This window comes from Amblyomma mixtum, chromosome 5 (assembly GCF_055824585.1).
Source record: "Amblyomma mixtum isolate Tamu chromosome 5, ASM5582458v1, whole genome shotgun sequence".
NCBI lineage: Eukaryota > Metazoa > Arthropoda > Arachnida > Ixodida > Ixodidae > Amblyomma > Amblyomma mixtum.
In genome coordinates, this window is record NC_143016.1 from 82,839,830 (window position 1) to 82,858,306 (window position 18,477).

Consider the following 18,477-nt stretch of genomic DNA (forward strand, 5'->3'; position numbering starts at 1 on the left):
AAGGGCTGGCCTAATAGGGAGTGATAAACTCAACTCCTGAATGACCAAATGTTTAGGGGAATCCCCCAAGGTGGAGTAAATTTGTAATAAGGGAGTAATTACTCATTGGCATCCACCCCCGGATTCGAACCCCGGACCAGGACGAATTTTTCTTTAACTGCGAAGTTTCTGAGAAAGCTGTATAGCTTTCCTTTGTAGCCGTATGGCTGCGCTTGGGTGGATGCCAATGAGTAATTACTCCCTTATTATCAACTCCTGAATATTTCATTTCAACAATGCAGTTAAATAATCGGGTCCTCTTAATCATGGAGGAAGTAAATAATTTAGGAGAGACCGTTACGTCACATTTTTTAAAACTATTGGCTAGGCCACTGCGAAAACACATGACTTCCGGCACACTTTTTAGCGTGCAGCTCGGGTAGCGAAGGCGTCTCCTAAGCTTTCCTTCCTTAATGCTCTAAGTGATTTCCCCGCCTAATCACCGTGGAAAGCTGTCGTTCAATCTCATGGAAGAGAGCAAAGTGTGGCGTAATGACCGAGCCCCATGATTTGACCTGCCGCATGTGATGACACCCCAGTGTCCCTGTCATTTTGATATTTTCATGTTTCGCACTCCATTATTTATACATCGCTCCATAAAAACTGCTTCAAGCCACATCTCAAAATTGTCACTCATACAGTAGTTCCTAGTCCTATATCACACTTCAGATGTTTTCATCTTGAACAATTCACGAGACACAAACACAACCTATCAATTTTGGGCATTTCAATATTGTCATGGCTCATACAGTGCAGAAAAGCGCATTGAGAATCAGTCACCGAGCTTACACGATATTTACAATATTTTCTCTATCTTGCCCGGTTATTCATGTACTCGAAATATTTGACATCCTTCGATCACGTAACCTATCCATATAGATTTATTTTGTATCGATATTTATAGTCCCTTTCAGTGCTGATATTTATGCATAAGTTAAGTATGTAGGCCGACGAGGTTAGTACAGCGAACGAAAACTACACACTCAGCTTCCGAGGTTGACCAGCATTGCAATTCACAGCAGCAGAGAGCCTCTGAAAGCCTAGAAATATGTATAGAAGACGACAAAATTGGAGGAGACAAGCGACAAATCATGATTGTTTCACCGGAAACTGCGTAAAACAAGCACAACAAGGGCTACATTGTTCTCTAGCATGGCGTGAGCATTTACGATAGCCCACTATCGTTCGATGGTTGTCTGAAGCTCATTTGTTTTTGAAAAAAGAAAGCAAGAAAAAAAAACGGAACTGCCACTTGAAGCTACAGTCAAGAAAGAGTCAAAATTAAAAAAAAAACACCAAAAAGTTTCATGAGAAGAAAACCTTGCCGTTATAAACAAAAACGGCACTAAACCAAAGGAGGCGCCTCGTGCGGACGTGATCTAGACACTTGCGGGCCTTTGTGTGTTACTAAACACCGTGGTAGCACGTCAGATTGACAAAGTAACACGTCAAAAAAAAAAAGGACATAAAGTATAAAAATATTCTGCCCGCTCTTGGACCAGCAAATATTGAAGTTTGTTCCCCAGACCACATCGGCTATCCCAAGAGCGCGCACTGCTCCCGACACCTACATACATGAGCTTGAAGCGGAGAGGTAGATGCGCCAAAGTGAAATAAATTCCAACAGCGATGGAGTCCAGCTCTAGCGCTGCTTGGAGGAATCATATGACGCTCCCAAAAGACCAGAGAACACTCTCTATTTACAAACGGCCGCTCTCGAGACGCCGGTAAAATCACTGAACAGTGCGAAGTTTATTGCTCCCTTTCATTGAAGAATAATTCAAATTGCTAAAGGGCCCCAACAATGCGGTGCTTCAACTCGCATAAAACGCCATACAACGAGACCTTCTCAGCTGACCGTTTCTGCGATACTATTCCCTGCAGGCAATGCTGATCCCGCTGTCTGCGTTGAAACGTTGTGACGAGGCGAACTATGCAGCAAAGCGCGTGCACAAGGCTTCTATTGTCCAGCAGTAGTGCCCTAACTTTGTTGCTAAAGGTGTCTCTAGAAAATGCAATGGGTTCAAAGGAGATATAAGCCCAACGTGGCTAAGTGAACCCCTACCGTTACGCCACCAAAAAGAACGTGTACAGTCGCGCTCGATATTACATGCAACACAATGGCGGCAGTCAGAGCGAAAGTTCAGCATTTACGTAACGGACTCCGAAGTACATTTCGTCACCAACATACTCTCGAACAAAAAAAAAGAATAAAAAGGGATGCAATACGCTCCACCTGCTCTTTCACCAATCATCAGCGCATAATGCGCGTCACCGGTTGGTCGGTTGCACGTAACACTGGTTGCGGCAGTGTGTACAGTCGCGGGTAAAAAAGATTAGCACACGTGACGGAACACCAGAGCGCCCATGGAGGAAGGAAAGAACTCAGGAGAGGCCCTGACGTCACTTTTTGTGAAGCCGCCCCGCAACCGGAAGTTGGCTCGGCTTTCCTCACTATCTTGCTTCTCCACCCAGCTACGGGGCAGGGATCGCGCGCGGCTCGCAAGCGCTTCTTAAAAGAAAGGTATAAAAAAAACCGCGCCGCTCGCCGCTACACTCCTACACCTCCCTCCCCGTAAACACGCACCTGGACACAGACCGGCGCACAGGTGCGGTGAACCTTTTCCGACGCCAGGCGAAGAAAGACGACATTGAGCGCCGCTTGACATTGCGCGCAGCTTATAGCTCACTCACCATCCTCCTCGGGCTACACCCGCCGTGTGGCCTTCGAAACGCAGCTCAGCATCGCCGAGAGCGGCTTCATGTTTCTGTGCTGCTTGGTGAGGTGCGAAAGTTCGCTGATAAAAACAATCAACGCTTTTTCGCGTGTCGAAGCGCGGTTCCGGAGTGCCACCTTTTCGCGAGATTCATTTCAATGCATCGATCGCTCCGCGTAACGACACCAAGTTTGGCGAACAAAATATCAAATGAGCGGTTATTTGCTGCATTTAAAAGCAATCTTAGATGCGTGCGTAACGTCACGACGCCAGGCATATAGACTTTAACACGCAAGGCCGAACACACCGTGCCGAAAGCCCGTCCACCGCCACCGAGAAACACTCGGGCCCCTAGCAACAACGACGCTAACGACGCCGTACGCCGTTGCTAGTGGCCCGAGTTTTCTTAGCAACAACGACAACGTTGCTAGTGGCCCAACTTTTTAAGCCTAAATTTTGACGTCACTTCCGCCACATTCTCGTCAATGCGTTGGGAATACGAAGGGCCTCTCCTTAGTTTTCCTTCCTCCATGAGAGCGCCGGAATGACAATGCGTGGCGCTGCGGGTGGCGAAGAGGCTGATAACGAGAGTGCCGGGCCGTTTCCATTCTACAGTATTAGGGGGGTTCAGCGGACTGCCACGGGCAGCAAAATTACTGGCTAAAAGCAGCGCTATCAACTATTGTTCCCGCGAGTTCCTTTTGCCAACCATCGCGGACATAAAAAAACGGTAATAAAAAGAAGCCATCTTTGCTCATGATAACCGAGCCAAAATAAATGCCGCAAGCGCAGTCATGTAGGGTCGGCACTTCGACGCTCGGGCGGTGCACGCTTGATAAAGCTTACTTCCTGCCGTCCCCCCCTCTGCTGCAAACATGGAAATGGCCCGTTAGGCAGGTCTGCGTACCGCAGCGCCGCGTGGTGAGATATACGAATTGTGATCGCCAATGATCTGTGCTAATATTTTTCGCTCGCGACAGTACGTTACTCCATAGTTGTTGCAAGAAACTAACTGCCTAGACGAGCACGGTATATCGGAAAGCGATGATCGCTATCCGCTCACTATTTCAGGCGGCCGTTGTATTTGCAACCAGCTCAGTTAACGTGTAGTCAGACACCGCAAAAGGCGAGAGGTAGATGACTGTTGTAGTAAACGCCCAAAAATTAAACACTACCTTCGCAGTGCCTCTGACAACCCAACTCAAAATGGAAAATAACAACAGGTATAGGTCCTCACAATTTCATGTCGTCATAACCAATAGCTCTGCCTTAACATTACATTAGATCACATCATCATCATCACATCTAGGTTCTCGAGTGCTCTGTGGCAAAGCCAAGGCGAGTCAAAACAAGCAGCCTGACGTCACAGGCAAGAGTACGCGGTCGTGACGTTCTCGCAGATGTTGCACTCCAGCGTGCAGCACCACACCATGCGGCACTGGCACCTCTCGTACACGACTAAGGTAAAGTTGCGGTGCCCGCGGTCACAGCAGACCTCGCTGCAGTGTTGCTGATCCCGGCAGCGGCGGCCTTCCATGCCCGTCGTCAGCACGTTCGGTTCGCAGAAGGACGGAGACTCTTCGAGGAAGACTAGCTTGTCCCTTCCGAGCCTCCGCAGCTCAGCCGTGACGGCAGCCAGCCACTTGGGCCTCTGCGTCGTGCCCGACGTGCCGACCAAAACCTTGCGGGGCTTAACCAGGACGTCCGTGGCGGCGAATCCCGGCTTGTTCTCGATCTCGGCCTTGACGGCGTTGGCGTACTTGCGCTTCAGCCTGACGGCCACCTCGGGAAAGGGCGCCAGCTCCCGCCAGCAGGTCTTCGCCGAGCAGGAACCGGAAACGCCGTGGCACTTGCAGACGGGTCGGATACCGCGCCTCAACGTCTGCGACGGTGCGCGTGAACGTGCCCTGGCCATTCATAAAAGCACTTCTGAAGAAGGCTTTAAAATACCCGGTTGACGACAAAGATACGCTGCGCAGTAAAGCCACGTTGGAGTGTTACGTAAAAGACCTATATAGTCGGATATAACTTAAGAACGAAGCGGCAAATGCCCCGCAGAGGAACCTCTCCAGCCAATGGCGTGAACTGATTCTCCCCCTTGGCCTATTCTTTCCTTTCCCCCTTGACCGATAGCGTTAGGCCGGATAGTGCGAAATCAGACGCGGAGACAAATGAATGCGGAATAACCACAGTTTAATCGGAGTAACCGCAGCGCCATGAAAATCAGTCCACGCCATTGGCCAGAGGGCCTGCTTTCAGAGGCATCTGCCACTTCGTTCTGGAGTTGTGTCTCACTGCAGAAATAACTACCCAACTCAGGTTAACAGTAACGCCGCAAAATCGCTCAAAATAACGCCATGTATGCCTATTGTTGAGTTAGCAGTGTAAGTGCATCTTCCTCGACTCGCCTCTCGATTTCAGCGATCTTTTTGCGGAAGACCTCTTAGCACCAAGCTCTTTCCGACGAATAAAATGTTTTACGATCAATCAATATGTTTGCCTATACAGGCGCCCAATATCTTCTCAGTGCTCCATATGCCCAAACAAAACAGTTTGCGAAGGACTCGCTTGAGATACGTAGGCCACATAGCATGCAGCTGGCTGGCTCGGCTTCAACAACCGCCATCTATTTCAGCCGCACAACTTTCCACGGAATTGTCAAGAGTATAATTAATGAACAACTTGGTGAAATCCGTTTGTTTTCTAACATCTGTAATAAGATGCGCTTCACTCTGCCCAGCTCGGTCGCCATTCTCTTGCTTGTACACATCTCCAATTTTTTAACGGTATCACGCGAGCGTCGACCGTCCGCTTGATCAGCTCCCTATGACGGAACGAATTGGCAAACTCGCCGAGAGTTGCCGCATGCGCACGAAGACCAGGCCGCGGCGGCCGTCGTCTGCCAGGCTAGCTGTTCCTGGAGCGGCGCGCTGCCCCCGACCCTTTCCTGCGCTTACCGCACTATCTGGCATTTTTTATTTTCCGCTTATCAGAATCGTGGACCACAGCTATATCCGCTTACAGCTGCAAACAAAACAAGAGCAAACGAAAAATTGATCGCAAGGCTCGTTCGAGAAACGCTGAGTAAAGCTGTTTGCAGCTCGGCGGCACGTGACTTCTGAATATCGGCGGCGCTGCGATCGAAGGAAAGGGTCGGGGGCTGCGGGCAGCTCTTGGAACAGCCTAGAAGACGACGGCCACCGCGGCCTCGGCTTTGTGCGCATGCGGCAACTCTCGGCGAGTTTGCCGATGCAAATCCGTCATAGGGTGCTGATCAAGCGAACGGTCGATGCTCGCATGATACCGTTAAAAAATTCGAAGGGTGTACAAGCTGCTCTCTATGTCTCAGCAGCAGTCATTCGTCCTTAACTCAGCTGTTTGCCTCATTTGCTTGCTTCCCTTACCCGCAGCTCTCCTTCCACCAACCCCCACTCATCTTCTCTTCTTCCTCTTCTCTGTATACGCGCTTTGTGAGGCCAACCGCCCTGATCTCTGAACACCACAAACGGTCGACGAAGGGGTTGACACCCACCCTGATTCCCACGGCGATGTTGTGCGTGTCGACGGGTGTGCGCAGCGTGCGCGGCCTCTTCTTCCGGGAGTCCCGGGACAGGAGCCTCCGGGCGAACTTGGCCGCGAACGGGTAGTTGTCGCCGCAGCCGCCCCACTTCCAGGAGCCCTGCTGCTGCCCGGAGGCCTCGGCGCACGAGCACCGCTGGCTGAGCCTGCCCGTCCGGCAACCTTGGGCCACGCTGTGAGCCACGCCGGCCGCCGTCAGGGCGTACACGAAGGCTGTCTCGCGGTACACTGCGTCCAGGGACCAGAGAGAAGTGAGATGTTTTTTAGTGCATGTATATCCCCCGGGATGCGCAGGAGAAAGGGGTCCTGGAAGAAGAGGGGGGAGGGGGGGGGGGGGCTAGAAGACTGTCAGTACTTCTTCAGACAACGCAAAGACGTCCTCAGGATGCCCACGTCAGGATGTTCAGGTTGTCCCTAACTTGTCCTCAAATGGGACCTATTTGTCCGTCCGTAGCGCATACTCAGGATGTCTTGAGGATCATGTTTGAGGATTTTTTCAGTACTACTTCAGAATTTGTATTAAGCGCCATTTTTTCATAGGAGTGCCGCATTCATAGCTAATGTAAGAGAAGTAACCAGAATATGCAAAAAGAAGAGGTGCAGTACGGGTTTACCATGCCCAGAACCGTAGAGTTCAGTGGAGTTGGATTCTGCTGCCTAAATAGAAAAGGCGAATGACCCAAAAATCTAAACAGTTCAACCCCATCAGAAGTATGCGACACATAAGACCAGGTTTATAAGTTTTCAAGTAATGAGAGCCGAGTGAGATTTAAAGCTGCTTTGATCTCAGATCAATTCCATAATATTGCTCTGCGATAGAATGATTGTAGGACAGTCGAGGAATTTTCATTCTTGAGTCATCCAGCGAAGTACAAACTTAGGACATCATCAAGAGAACATTTAGCCATGGATGCACTCGAAGGTATTCAGAATATCCTGTTCTAGACGCGGTGGCTCAGCGGTTACGGCGCTCGGCTGCTGGCCCGAAAGACGAGGGTTCGATCCCGGCCGCGGCGGCTGAATTTCGATGGAGGCGAAATTCTTGAGTACCGTGTACTATGCGATGTCAGTGCACGTTAAAGAACCCCAGGTGGTCGAAATTTCCGCAGACCTCCACTACGGCGTCCCTCATAGCCTGAGTTGCTTTGGGATGTTAAACCTCAATAAACCAATAAACCATTTATTTCTTTAATTATTTCATTACTATCAGGGCCGTTGATGCGTTACAGTGTGGGCGTTTTGACCATCTGAGGACGTCCTCAGGACGTTTGATGTTGTCTGGGACCCTGTTAAACGACCACTGCATGGGAGCTCTCTCCACTTGACCCCGCACAAGGCTAGAAATTTAATGAAAGAAAACTATGCTTAACCCTGTTTTCTGGGCGAAAAAAAGTCCAATGAATGCATGATTCAAATTGATATGTTTGCCACGCGCAGCGTACCTTTCCTAAGTAGATGCTTGCGATCCTGGAGCAGGTCGCACTGCCAGCGGTCCCACTCGAATAGCGCCTGGCAGGTGTTCACAGTGGTTCGCATGCCGTGCACGATGGTGTGGATGACGGCCGGCTCGGAGGCGCAGAAGCGCCTCATGGTCGGGTCTCTCCTGTGCTGGCGACAGAACTCGCGCTGGGAGACCTCGTGGTCGGGGTCTAGCACGATGGTCTTTGACCTTGACAAGACCCTGGAACGCAAATGTGAAATAGAACCGAGTAAGTACTTGGACAATGGCGATTTACTACAGGCTGTCTTTGTATACAGTCAAGGCATAAACCGGGTGTTTGTAGGCTGATTGCCTTTGTCCACGCCAAAAGTTTCATCTGGATTCTGCTCGAATGCTCAGTGCGCCTAGAACAAAACATGTTCACTATAGGAGCAGCACATACGAAGTCCTATGCCCCTATAGTGTTTGTGAAACCGTCGCATAATGGCTGACAGCGAGCCCTATGCAAAACCGTCCCTAAAAGTGCCAGGACGATAATTCAAATATTCCGCACATTGATGATGTCACGGACCAATGTGCACCGGTCTTATTGTACCGTGGAGGATAAAGTTCTCGACATGTGAACGGAGCAGTGCACTCGCAAAAGTATTCTCACGTGTTGTGACGCCGAAGTTTTTAGTAAGTTTTTAACAGCAATGTACCAGAGCTGCATGAAACAGCAAAGAGTTGAAGACGACGTGCTTCACAGCCCTGAAGGCAAGAAAACAGATTATACAACTCAGAAACTCAACCCCGACGTTTAATATCTGTTACCTTTGAAGATCGGTAACGGATTTTAGGGCGCACAGTAAAAATGCAAAAATTGATTACCTATAGGTCATCAGCATCTACAGATTTATAATCTATCACCTTATATCAACTATAGACTTCTCGATTCATTGCCAGATTACAAACAGGAAAAAAAATTTACAGAATAGGACAGCCCGATTTGTTCTTGGCAATTATTATAGAAGGCATAGCGTGACGGAAAGTAAGAGCACGCTGCAGAGAGAACACTTCCGGACCCAGAGAAAAATCGCAGACTTAAATTTTTATTACAGCTTTCATCATCCCCAACTGGCGTATATCGTCATCAATATGTGCAACACCCACAAATACATATACCCCAAAGACGGGAGCATACTTTCAGAATAAGTTTTCTTTAAGAAGCTGTGTGAACAACCGATGGCTGGAATTTTCTGTCTCCAGATTGTGTTCAATCCACCTCTGTTGCTGCGTTTTATCGTGTTTTAAATGCTTGATTGTTGTTTTCTTGCTAATTTCTATCTCCCCGTTGTAATGACCGAAAGGGTATTGCAGGCATGAAATAACTGAAAATTAAATAAACCCCTCAGCGACTGGAAAACTCATAACACTCGTTTTCGTGCGTTCTCATAAGCGTGTGCGTTTCGCCAAGGCGTAATTGGAGGACACGGCTTGTAAGAACACGTAAGGGGACGATCATTGAAAGTCAAAGCCCGTTGATCTTGAAGACAGACCAATTGTTATCGGATATTACAATCAACAATAGACAAACGCAACTAGCTGATCGGGGCGCTGGTTCGCGAAAAAAAGTAAAAGGTAATAGCGAAATCTACAAGTGTCCATCTGCAAGACAGTGCCCTGAAAGAAAAAGGAATTAGCCTGGGTAAAGGGGCAAGGAAACGAGTGGACAGCGGGCGCCGAGGGCTGCGTCCAGGACGGGGCGGCTTACCCTATGCTGGCCAATGCGACCTGGTTGAGGTAGAGGCACACGGCGACAACCAGGGCCCGCATGTCCGACACACCTGGCAGGCGCGTGGCCGAGTGGCCCATCCATGTCAGGGGCGGTTGTTACACACGCTGGCACGCGCGCGCTACGCACCTCCACGCACTGTACGCACGATGGCGGCCGCGTTGGCGCGGGCAAGAGGGAGCGACCGCCGGCGCCAGGATATTTGAAGCGGTGGCCCCCCGACTCTGTTTGAGAAGCACCTTCGGTGCGCTTGTCACGGCTGCCGCGGGCCACGTGCCCAAGAGTGCCGTCCGCACAACACACCTCTGACTCCTGTGGCGCTGCGGCCGTTCGTGCGTCTGCGTGTTCCGTACGCCACTGTGCGTGTCTCCTCGCCCCCTCCTCTCTCCTGTTGCAAACGGCGCTCGTAACCCGAGCGGCCGCGAGGCGCGTCTCCGGCAGGCGCCGGTGAGTCGCTAGGGCCTCGTCTTTCCGTTGCTGCTGATTCCGCTACTGTCGTTGCCCCATGTCGCACCCGAGCCACGAGCGGTGCGCACACCTGGGCTTAACGCGTCTCTTCCCCCTGGCCTTCGATGATCGATGCAGCGAGACGCGGCTACGAGGAGGTTGACGTTATGTGTAACGCTCTCTGCTATAAAGGCCGGGGGGCACGAGCCTAGGCTAAAGGTCAAGACGTGCTGACCGCTCCGTCTGTAGCGTTTCGATTCCGAGGACGAATGATGTCGTTCCAATTATGTAAAAACCCGAATTAGGTTGATCAGCATTTAGGAAGTGTCTAGGAAATCATCTAGAGAACATCTCCTCAAACTCGGTATCTCTTTTCTTCCACATATTAAAAAAAGGTAGTTCTTTGCCGCCAAGAGAAAAGTTAAGACCGGTATAAGAAATTGTGGAGCCACGCTCAGCCACTGCGCGCGTAGAGCACCACAGCTCTACCACAGAAGAGTCTCTCGGGGTGTAATAGTCTATTAAGCGGCTCACATTACACTTCCATGCGTTTTTATTTTTTTTTTAATTGCGACAGCGGCAGTGACAAGTTTATTGACCCATATATAACGGTGCCCTGCAGTGGGTGTAGTCAGGCTGCTGCTGATGATTATATAACGGTACCAGATTCCCAGAGGCTGCCATCCGTGCGCATGTACAACCTCGCTGGCCCTCACGTTTGCCCTCTCCCAACAACGGGCTCACGTCCTCTTCAGACTCCTCGCACGCCCAGCTTCCATGGGCGGGCGGACGGACGGACGGACGGACGGATGGACGGACGGACGGATGGATGGACGGACGGACGGATGGATGGACGGACGGATGGACGGACGGATGGATGGACGGACGGATGGACGGACGGATCGTCCCCTTTGAAACGGGGTGCTGGCGGGTGGGCCACCTTGCTTGATATGTATTTTTTTCTTTCCATTTCTCCCACCAAGCTGCCAAATATGGTGGTGTTATCTATGAATTCGCCAGTTTTTTTGCATATTAATTCTATTGAATTTGCGCTTGACGAATTTTGAATTCTCAGTTTCTATCCTTACGTCACCGCCCTGCTTTTGAGCCACCAATATTACAATTGCTTTATTTTTGTTATTGTGAATAATTTTGTTATCACTAAACCCTTGGGTCTCAGGGGAAGTGACTGTGCCTATATCGACATCTGGATGGATACTGCCACATTCTGTAGTAAGGTGTGTTTCTTTGTTTCTACTGATTTATCTTACACTGCACATATGTAATCTTGGTTAAATTTTCTTTTTTAGCTTCGCGTTCTAAGACACCCTGATCACACTTGAAACAGCAGAGCGTTGCCTTTTGAGTTATCATATAGATCGATTCCTTCCAGATTTGCTTCTATTCGCTGTTCAGGCATAAAGGCTGTTTTTTCTCCTTTCAGTTAATCCTGTACTTACCACCTGCGTTTTGACCTGTCGTCTAAAGCCTTTTATTCGTCCGGTTTCCATCATACTTACTGGCGACTAGTATATTGTCCTTTTCCGCCACTGTGAATCGACGCTGTTTCTGTCATCATCATCATCATCAGCCTGACTACTCCCACTGCAGAGCAAAGACCTCTCCCATGTCGCTCCAATTAACCCTGTTCTTCGCCAGCTGCGGCCACCGTACCCCGCAAACTTCTTAATCTCATCTTAACCGCAAACTTCTTAATCTCTACTTTCTGCCGCCCCTTGCTACGTTTGCCTTCTCTTGGAATCCTCTCCGTTACCCTAAAGGACCACCGGTTATCTTGCCTTCGCATTACATGCCCTGCACAAGCCCATTTCTTCCTCTTGATTTTGACTAGGATGTCATTAACCCACGTTTGTTCTCTCACCCACTCCGCCCCCTTCGATCTCTTAACGTTACACCTGTCATTTTTCTTTCCATAGTTCGCTGCGTTGTCCTTAAGCTGAACCCTCTTTGTTAGCCTCCACGTTTCTGCTCCATAGGTGAGTACCGGTACCGACTGTTTCTGTACAGGTATTGAAATACCTTAGCTGCCCACCTGCTATTGCCCAATTCCATCAGGAGTTCTTCATACGATATTTTACTCTGAGCTTCATGTGCTTCGAACGATGCCCAGTCCCTATCCCCCTGTACTGCCTCGTTTGTAGTTTTGCCGTGGGCACTTAGAGCTAACCTTCCAACAGCTCTCTGATTTATTTCTAATCTCGACTGAACTTCTGCCCTTAGGCACAAAACGCATTCCCTAAACTTAGCCCTGGCACCATTGTTCCTTTCCAAATAACTCTCAGCGCTTCATATTTGTTGTACTCCCATAATGTCTTACGTTTCATTATCCCAGCATCTCTTCGCCCTTTCTTCCTAGTAGTAATTCCGTGTTTTTCTGCATATCCCGAGATATTTGTATTCTGCCGTATCTCATGTCCTTGTGTTGTAACGACCTGATCTGTGAAACCGTCAAATATCAACAAACCTGACTTGACAGCTCCAAACCTGAACCCCAGAACGTCTCCTGCTCCATATGTATTAATCCGACTTTGTAAATATTTCTTACTATCAGTTAATAGTTCAATAATGCTCTCATACATTAAACCCGGGAGCCTATGCTGTACGACCATTCCACCTTATTTGTAGCAGAGATAATGAACTAGATTAGTTTCTTGTAACGTTCTTTCCATATTTATCATATAAATCATGAGAAGCAGTGGTGATAACGGACAACACCGCCGTAGTACTTTATATACCTCGACTGTTGTCGCAGTTCTTATACCGCCCCGTGACATTTCAACTTTATTATCTCGGTGTATTTCTTGTAGGAAATCAATTATCTCATGACCGATACTTTCATCTTTGAGTATGTTCCATAATGGCCCGCTGTTTACGTTGTCGTTCTTCCCGCTTACGTCCAGAAAGGCTAAATGCAGAGGCCTGTTTCCCGTCCTAGCTATTTCTAGGCAGCTTAAGCACGAGCAGGCTATCATCTGAGCTCCTACCGCTTCTAAACTCGTTCTGAAGTTCCTCCAGTATCTTATTACTTTTTATCCTATCCATGTCTGCATTTTCAGTTTTATTGCCTTCATTGTCAGTCTGTATGTAACCGAAGTGATCGTAATCGGATTCAACGATTTCATGTTGGCCCTGCCTCATTTTCCTTATAGATCAATTCATTCTACTCCGTCGCCAGCTGTGTGGAATTCGCTTATTTGATATGACTGTTTCCAATGCTTTTACCAACACTATTTTCCTGCTTGGACCAAGTTCATTAATTTGCCGGATTGAAATTTATTCTATCAAGATGGCGGCGCATTTACGAATATTTATCTCCCCTTTCTCCAGTTAAAATTATTCAATTCTAAACTTCTTCCTGATCGCTGTCCTGTGCTGCATCTTCACTAAAAAAGATTGCATTATCGGCGTTCTTAAATGGCTCAGCTGTAATCGATGTAATATATTTCACAGCATCGTCTCCCTCTAAATAACCTCCCTCAGCTTCTTGAAAAATTTCTTGCTTTCTTTGGTCATTTTTACCCAGAGAGCTTATATGGTTCTGAAATTTTCTTGGCCCACTTACAGTTTTATTGCGAACTTCAGCCATTCAGCGATCAGTACACTGATTTGCTTTACTTTGGACGAGGATCTCTACTTCCATTTCTTTTGTCGATAAGATCCCAATTTTTTATCTACTTCATCCCGAGAAAGCTGGTCGTTGCTCGCCTCTCTATGTTCTCTCGAAGCCGCCCGTGGTTGTTCGATTGCCTCTTTAATTTCGTTATTCCTCCAGTTTCGTGGCTTCTTTTTTCTATTTTTTTCCTTTCCAGTGGTCTGTCACTTTCTCTTTCTTTATTTTCTGACATATCAGTCGTTCTAACCGATTATAATCCCACTTTTCCAAAGGGAGCTTCTCTGTTGCTCCCTCAAAGGCTGCTGCTATTAGCGCTATTTGTTTGTCGTTTAAGTTTGTGTTTCCTTCTTGTGTTTCCTGCATTCCATATTTCTGGCCAGGTGTTCCATCTTCAGGCTAATACATTTATGATCGCTTCACAATCTACCTAGCGATTCGCTGCGACATTAGGCAGTAGTCAAAGGCCATCTGCCTGTTGCGGAATTGCCATGTAATTTTTCCTTCACATTTAGGTTCTCTGTTTATAATAACTAGGTTGCGCTGCTCACAGAGTTTTAGCCTTAACCGTTGTAATCTGTGTCAATACAGATAGATAATCGATGTGGCCATTCGTACCCCTCAATAGAATTATATCGTCACCGTCTCCGAACTCTTTTATATCGTCATAGAGACACTTCCCTGGACCCATGTTTTTTTGCTTGCAACTCTTCCCTTCCATAAATAGGCCACCCCTAGCCGTATCGTTTTGCCTGCAAATGTTCCTGATGCCCAGACATGCTCTTTGCGAGTTGATTTTACTATGTGACAATTTCTTCCTTGGTGTGTCAGCATACCTACATCTTCCCATTTCTTCTCCGTTGTTGTTCTGTTGCACCCCTCGCAGACATAGCCATCGATAAAAGGTGGATCTTCTAGATCTTTGAGACCTGTCTCGCAAGGAGCATATGTGCCTATATTTCTTACGCCACCTAACCGCATACATGCAGCAACGCTGGTGGAATATACACTATTCCCATCCGAACCAGTTGGCGCACGCCAAAACCCTTGCTGCGTCCCACAGCAACATGTCCCTTGTCACAGCGCAGTTGTGTTGATCTCTGTGACTACGTCACCAACAAATAGCACATAGAGGCTGCGACATCTACAGACAACTGTTTGAAGGCAAGACAGCCGTCGTAACCGGTGGCACCATACTATACGATGAACGTGCACGTTTGCAGCAGCGAAGTCAAAAGACAGACAAGCATATACACGCTGTTATCGCGAACCACATCTTGTTCGCCTCCCTAAACGCATATCCACTTCCCACAGTCAACCATCCACTTTCCGTGGTCCCCACCTTTGCAAACCGAGCGTTCGTCAAAAGCTCTCCAAGCTGTCTTCCTTCTTTAGGCTCCCAAAGTGGGAGTATATTTTTCACGCTTGCCGCGTGCACTTCCTTTGTACGCGGAAGCCATTGTCAGACATATTCAAAGCCGAGCAGCGGGAACCATGCGCGCTTCGTCTCCCATCCATTGTGTGTCGCCCTGCCACGGCGCGCAGTTTGTTCGTAGGCTCGGGTTTCAAGAGTGCCTAACGTTCGCTCTCCGTCTCCGCGTGTCCTCTATCCTGTCCTATATCAGGCTCTTGCCTATCGCTATTTTTATTCACCCATTGTTACCACTCGATGCTTTTATTTGCTCTGGAAAGACGCGTTCGGTGTCCACACCTGTCATCGTGAAGGCTGATACCTCGCCTCTTCTGCCTTACCTCTTCTTTTCTTTACTTGTGTATTTTCCAACTTGGCATTCGAAAACTTCCCAAGAAGGGGCACGTGTTTGTGGTGTCTTTGTAAGGGTACGAAGTCTTTGAGTGGCTGAAGAGCCCACAAACGGCTGGAGGGGGAGTGAGATGCAGGTTTGAGTCTTGGAGGCTCTCCACGCATGGGGTACGCAGTCTACACCTACACTCAGGGAGTAGAAATGCGAAGTTTGCCGTACCCTTTTGGGTTGGAAATAAGAGGGAATGGAAATGGGCTACACTATACTGTGCAGAGCGCGTGTCCTGAGCAGCATACCTACCCCGGGCACGGGCTGGAACCAATTCTTCGTATTTACCCTGCATTGGAGGAAGCGTTGTTCTCAGCAGGCCCCTCAAGAAAATTATATAGCAGTTACAGAGGATTGTTCTCGAAGGATTGTCTGACCAAGTGATACCACTCTCAGGCATATATGTGATCTTGAATAAACAGCGCGAACGAAGACGAGCACAAAAACAAGGAAACGGACGACACCCGTTTCCTTGTCTTTCGTGCTCGTCTTCGTTCGCGCTGTTTATTCAAGATGCTTAACCAACTAGCCCGCCAAAACGTGTTAACGTATTTATGAATATTAACAGCTGATTTAGCCAATATATGCTAACAAAATTTCAAATTAACATGTGACAAATCAAATGAAGCCCCTTGCATTGCGAAAAGTATTGAAACACTGAGCCTTGCATTCTAGTACAGAAGTTTTACTTTCAAATGTGATTCGAGTGCCATCAGTTAACAGGTTGCTTCACATTTATTTCGTCGTGATCTGAACTGTTATCAAATGCTACGGTAAGTGAATTTGGCTAAACTTACGCTTATTTTGTGGTTTTACGTTTCAGCTGTCCAAGCAGTACCTGCTTTGATCATGGAATAATCTCTTTTTTGAAAAGACTCACGTTCCAGAGTGGGTGGCCATGGTGTGAAGCTTATTAGCTGCAGTTTATAACACTCCACACACTTCGTAATGAAAAGTATCAAGGAGGAAAAAGGAGGATACTTCATTATGTTTCACATTTTCATACATTTCGCCGAGCACGACAGTATCAAAATTTTCGTGATTATCACTGTTCTTTTCTTATGAAGTCATGAGGCTGCCTCGCGGACACAATAATGGGACGCTGAGAGAAAATGTGGCATGCACAGTTCATTAGTTTTTTGTAAATATATGTGCTTATTCTGTGCGTCATTTAGCACTCTGCGGAAAAAGAATGTCAGAGAGAAAACTCGTTTTCCTTTCTTTCTTTGCTGTTGCTATGCAGCTGATCTACGAGCGCTGCAAGGGAGACGCTTTTGTTCTGCTGCACACGACAGAACAGAATACATTGTTTTAAAAGCTTAAGAAGCCGGAAATCCGAGGAATTATGCAACAGAATCTGGAAAGCAACAAAGCACTGCTAATTATAGTTCGCCCAATCAATGCGTAGGTAAATCTAGAGTGCACTTTGTCACGCCGTGCGCGAACTTCCTCCGCTCCAGGACATTGGAACCATCCAGAGGCTGCGCAAGGCAACGACAGGGGTGAATTTAAGGGGAACTCCGGGACACGGGAAGGGGGTTCCTAACTTTCACAATTTCCTATTTGCATGTCCCTATTTGCTCCTATTCCTACTTGTTCCTATTTACACAATTTGTATCTCAAAATTTATTTGTGAAAGTAAAAGTTTGTCGAATGAAAAGTAAATGTGGTTTTCTTCTGTGAAAGTTTTCGTTCCTCCCCCTCCCCCTCACTCCCCTCCCCCTCCCCTTTCATTCTCTCCTTTTTTTTTTTTTAAACCATTGAGTCCTTTTAAAACCACCGCTGAGCAGTGATGCATTGTTCGTATCTTGTCTGTTGTCCGTTCTCGTTTCCCTTCCCCTCGTTCTCTGCACATCGTCTTTCATACGCTGTCCCTTTCTAGGCCATCCGAGAACCGACCTCTGGATACATTGTACAAGCTCAAGGGGTCCGACCGCCTCGATGGCGACCCGCTGGTCGTTTGCGCCTGCTTAATGGTGTAAACTTAATATCGGCCGTGGCACGCGGCCATCTATAAATAGGGGCCCCTCCTCGGTATAGCCACAGTGTGCGCTATCGAACGGCGTTCGGGTTACCGGCGCGCGGCAACAGCGACTGGCACGCGACCTTTGTTTGCTCCAAGCGTCGTCGGACACTCGACGCCGGCGCCAGGATGCCGCGACCTGTCTACGGTTACCGACGACGTCGTGGCGGCCACTGACGCCGCCGGCTGGTGCAAGCGGACGCCGGAAGCCCAAAGAACGCCCGTGATGTCATCGACGTCGCCTCTGACGTCGCGCGCAAGCGTGATGGCCGCGTAGGGCGGGAAGGACGAACCCGATAATCCGAGCGATGGCCTCAGCCGCGCAAGGATGCAAGTGCCTGGAATATTGCGCGTTAGTCGCGGGTTCAGATTAAGCTGCGACCGCCAGGGTCGCCTCCCGACTTTCCACAGCGTGGTATGGTCTGTTCGGCGACGCCTTGGCTTGACACATACGAGGACTATCTGCAGGCTGGGACAAGGAGTCCAGGACGCAGGGCTCCTGGATGTTGGTGAGGAGACCGCCGACTTTGGCCGATGCAGTGGGCGTCGCCACTGGCTCAGAAAAGATCTGAATGAAAATGAGGAGGAAGCACAGTTGGCTGCAAACTCTAAGTGGTCAGTGCTCTGCTGTCATTTGCGGCTACGTAATTTGCATGCAAATTTGTATGTGAAAGAACTACGAGTGCTGCCTTTGAAGCACGTCGCCGAAAATGGATTTTCCTTGCCTTCTCATTCGATGAATTTTCGTGCACGGCAGGCGAACACAAGTCACACAGATCCTATTTCTTTTCCTAATCCGTTCGTAGCATATGTCGCTGCCTCTGCCAAGGTACACACACACGTAGAGACCTGTGCACGCCTAAGGTGTACCTATATTCGCTGTGCTCTCCTCGGTCTGCAGGGTGAAGGCACATGCCCTGCTTTCCTGGACATCGGCAACTATTGTCCGATACAACTCAAGAACGAAGGGGCGAATGCCCCTCGAAGGAGGCCGTCCAGCCAATGCCATAGACCG

The 18,477-nt window shown here is 48.5% G+C and overlaps 1 protein-coding gene across 1 annotated transcript; it reads right to left on the bottom strand.

The window, feature by feature from the left end:
* Window positions 1–263: 263 nt before the first annotated feature.
* On the bottom strand, window positions 264–9,860 carry LOC149342838 (protein Wnt-9a-like). The gene is made up of 4 exons (XM_089545333.1): window positions 9,530–9,860; window positions 7,778–8,016; window positions 6,289–6,563; window positions 264–4,638 (listed from the first exon to the last, which is right to left on the bottom strand). The coding sequence occupies exons 1-4, from the start codon at window positions 9,628–9,630 to the stop codon at window positions 4,120–4,122; spliced, it is 1,134 nt and encodes a 377-aa protein (XP_089401459.1). The 5' UTR covers window positions 9,631–9,860; the 3' UTR covers window positions 264–4,119.
* Window positions 9,861–18,477: the final 8,617 nt, after the last annotated feature.

Excerpts from the sequence above, each read along its gene's own strand:
- LOC149342838 (XM_089545333.1), bottom strand. The coding sequence starts at position 9,630 with ATGGGCCACTCGGCCACGCGCCTGCCAGGTGTGTCGGACATGCGGGCC. Across the intron at positions 6,564-7,777 it reads CAAGCATCTACTTAGGAAAG|TGTACCGCGAGACAGCCTTC; the intron begins GTACGCTGCGCG and ends CCCTGGACGCAG. Across the intron at positions 4,639-6,288 it reads ACATCGCCGTGGGAATCAGG|ACGTTGAGGCGCGGTATCCG; the intron begins GTGGGTGTCAAC and ends GCACCGTCGCAG.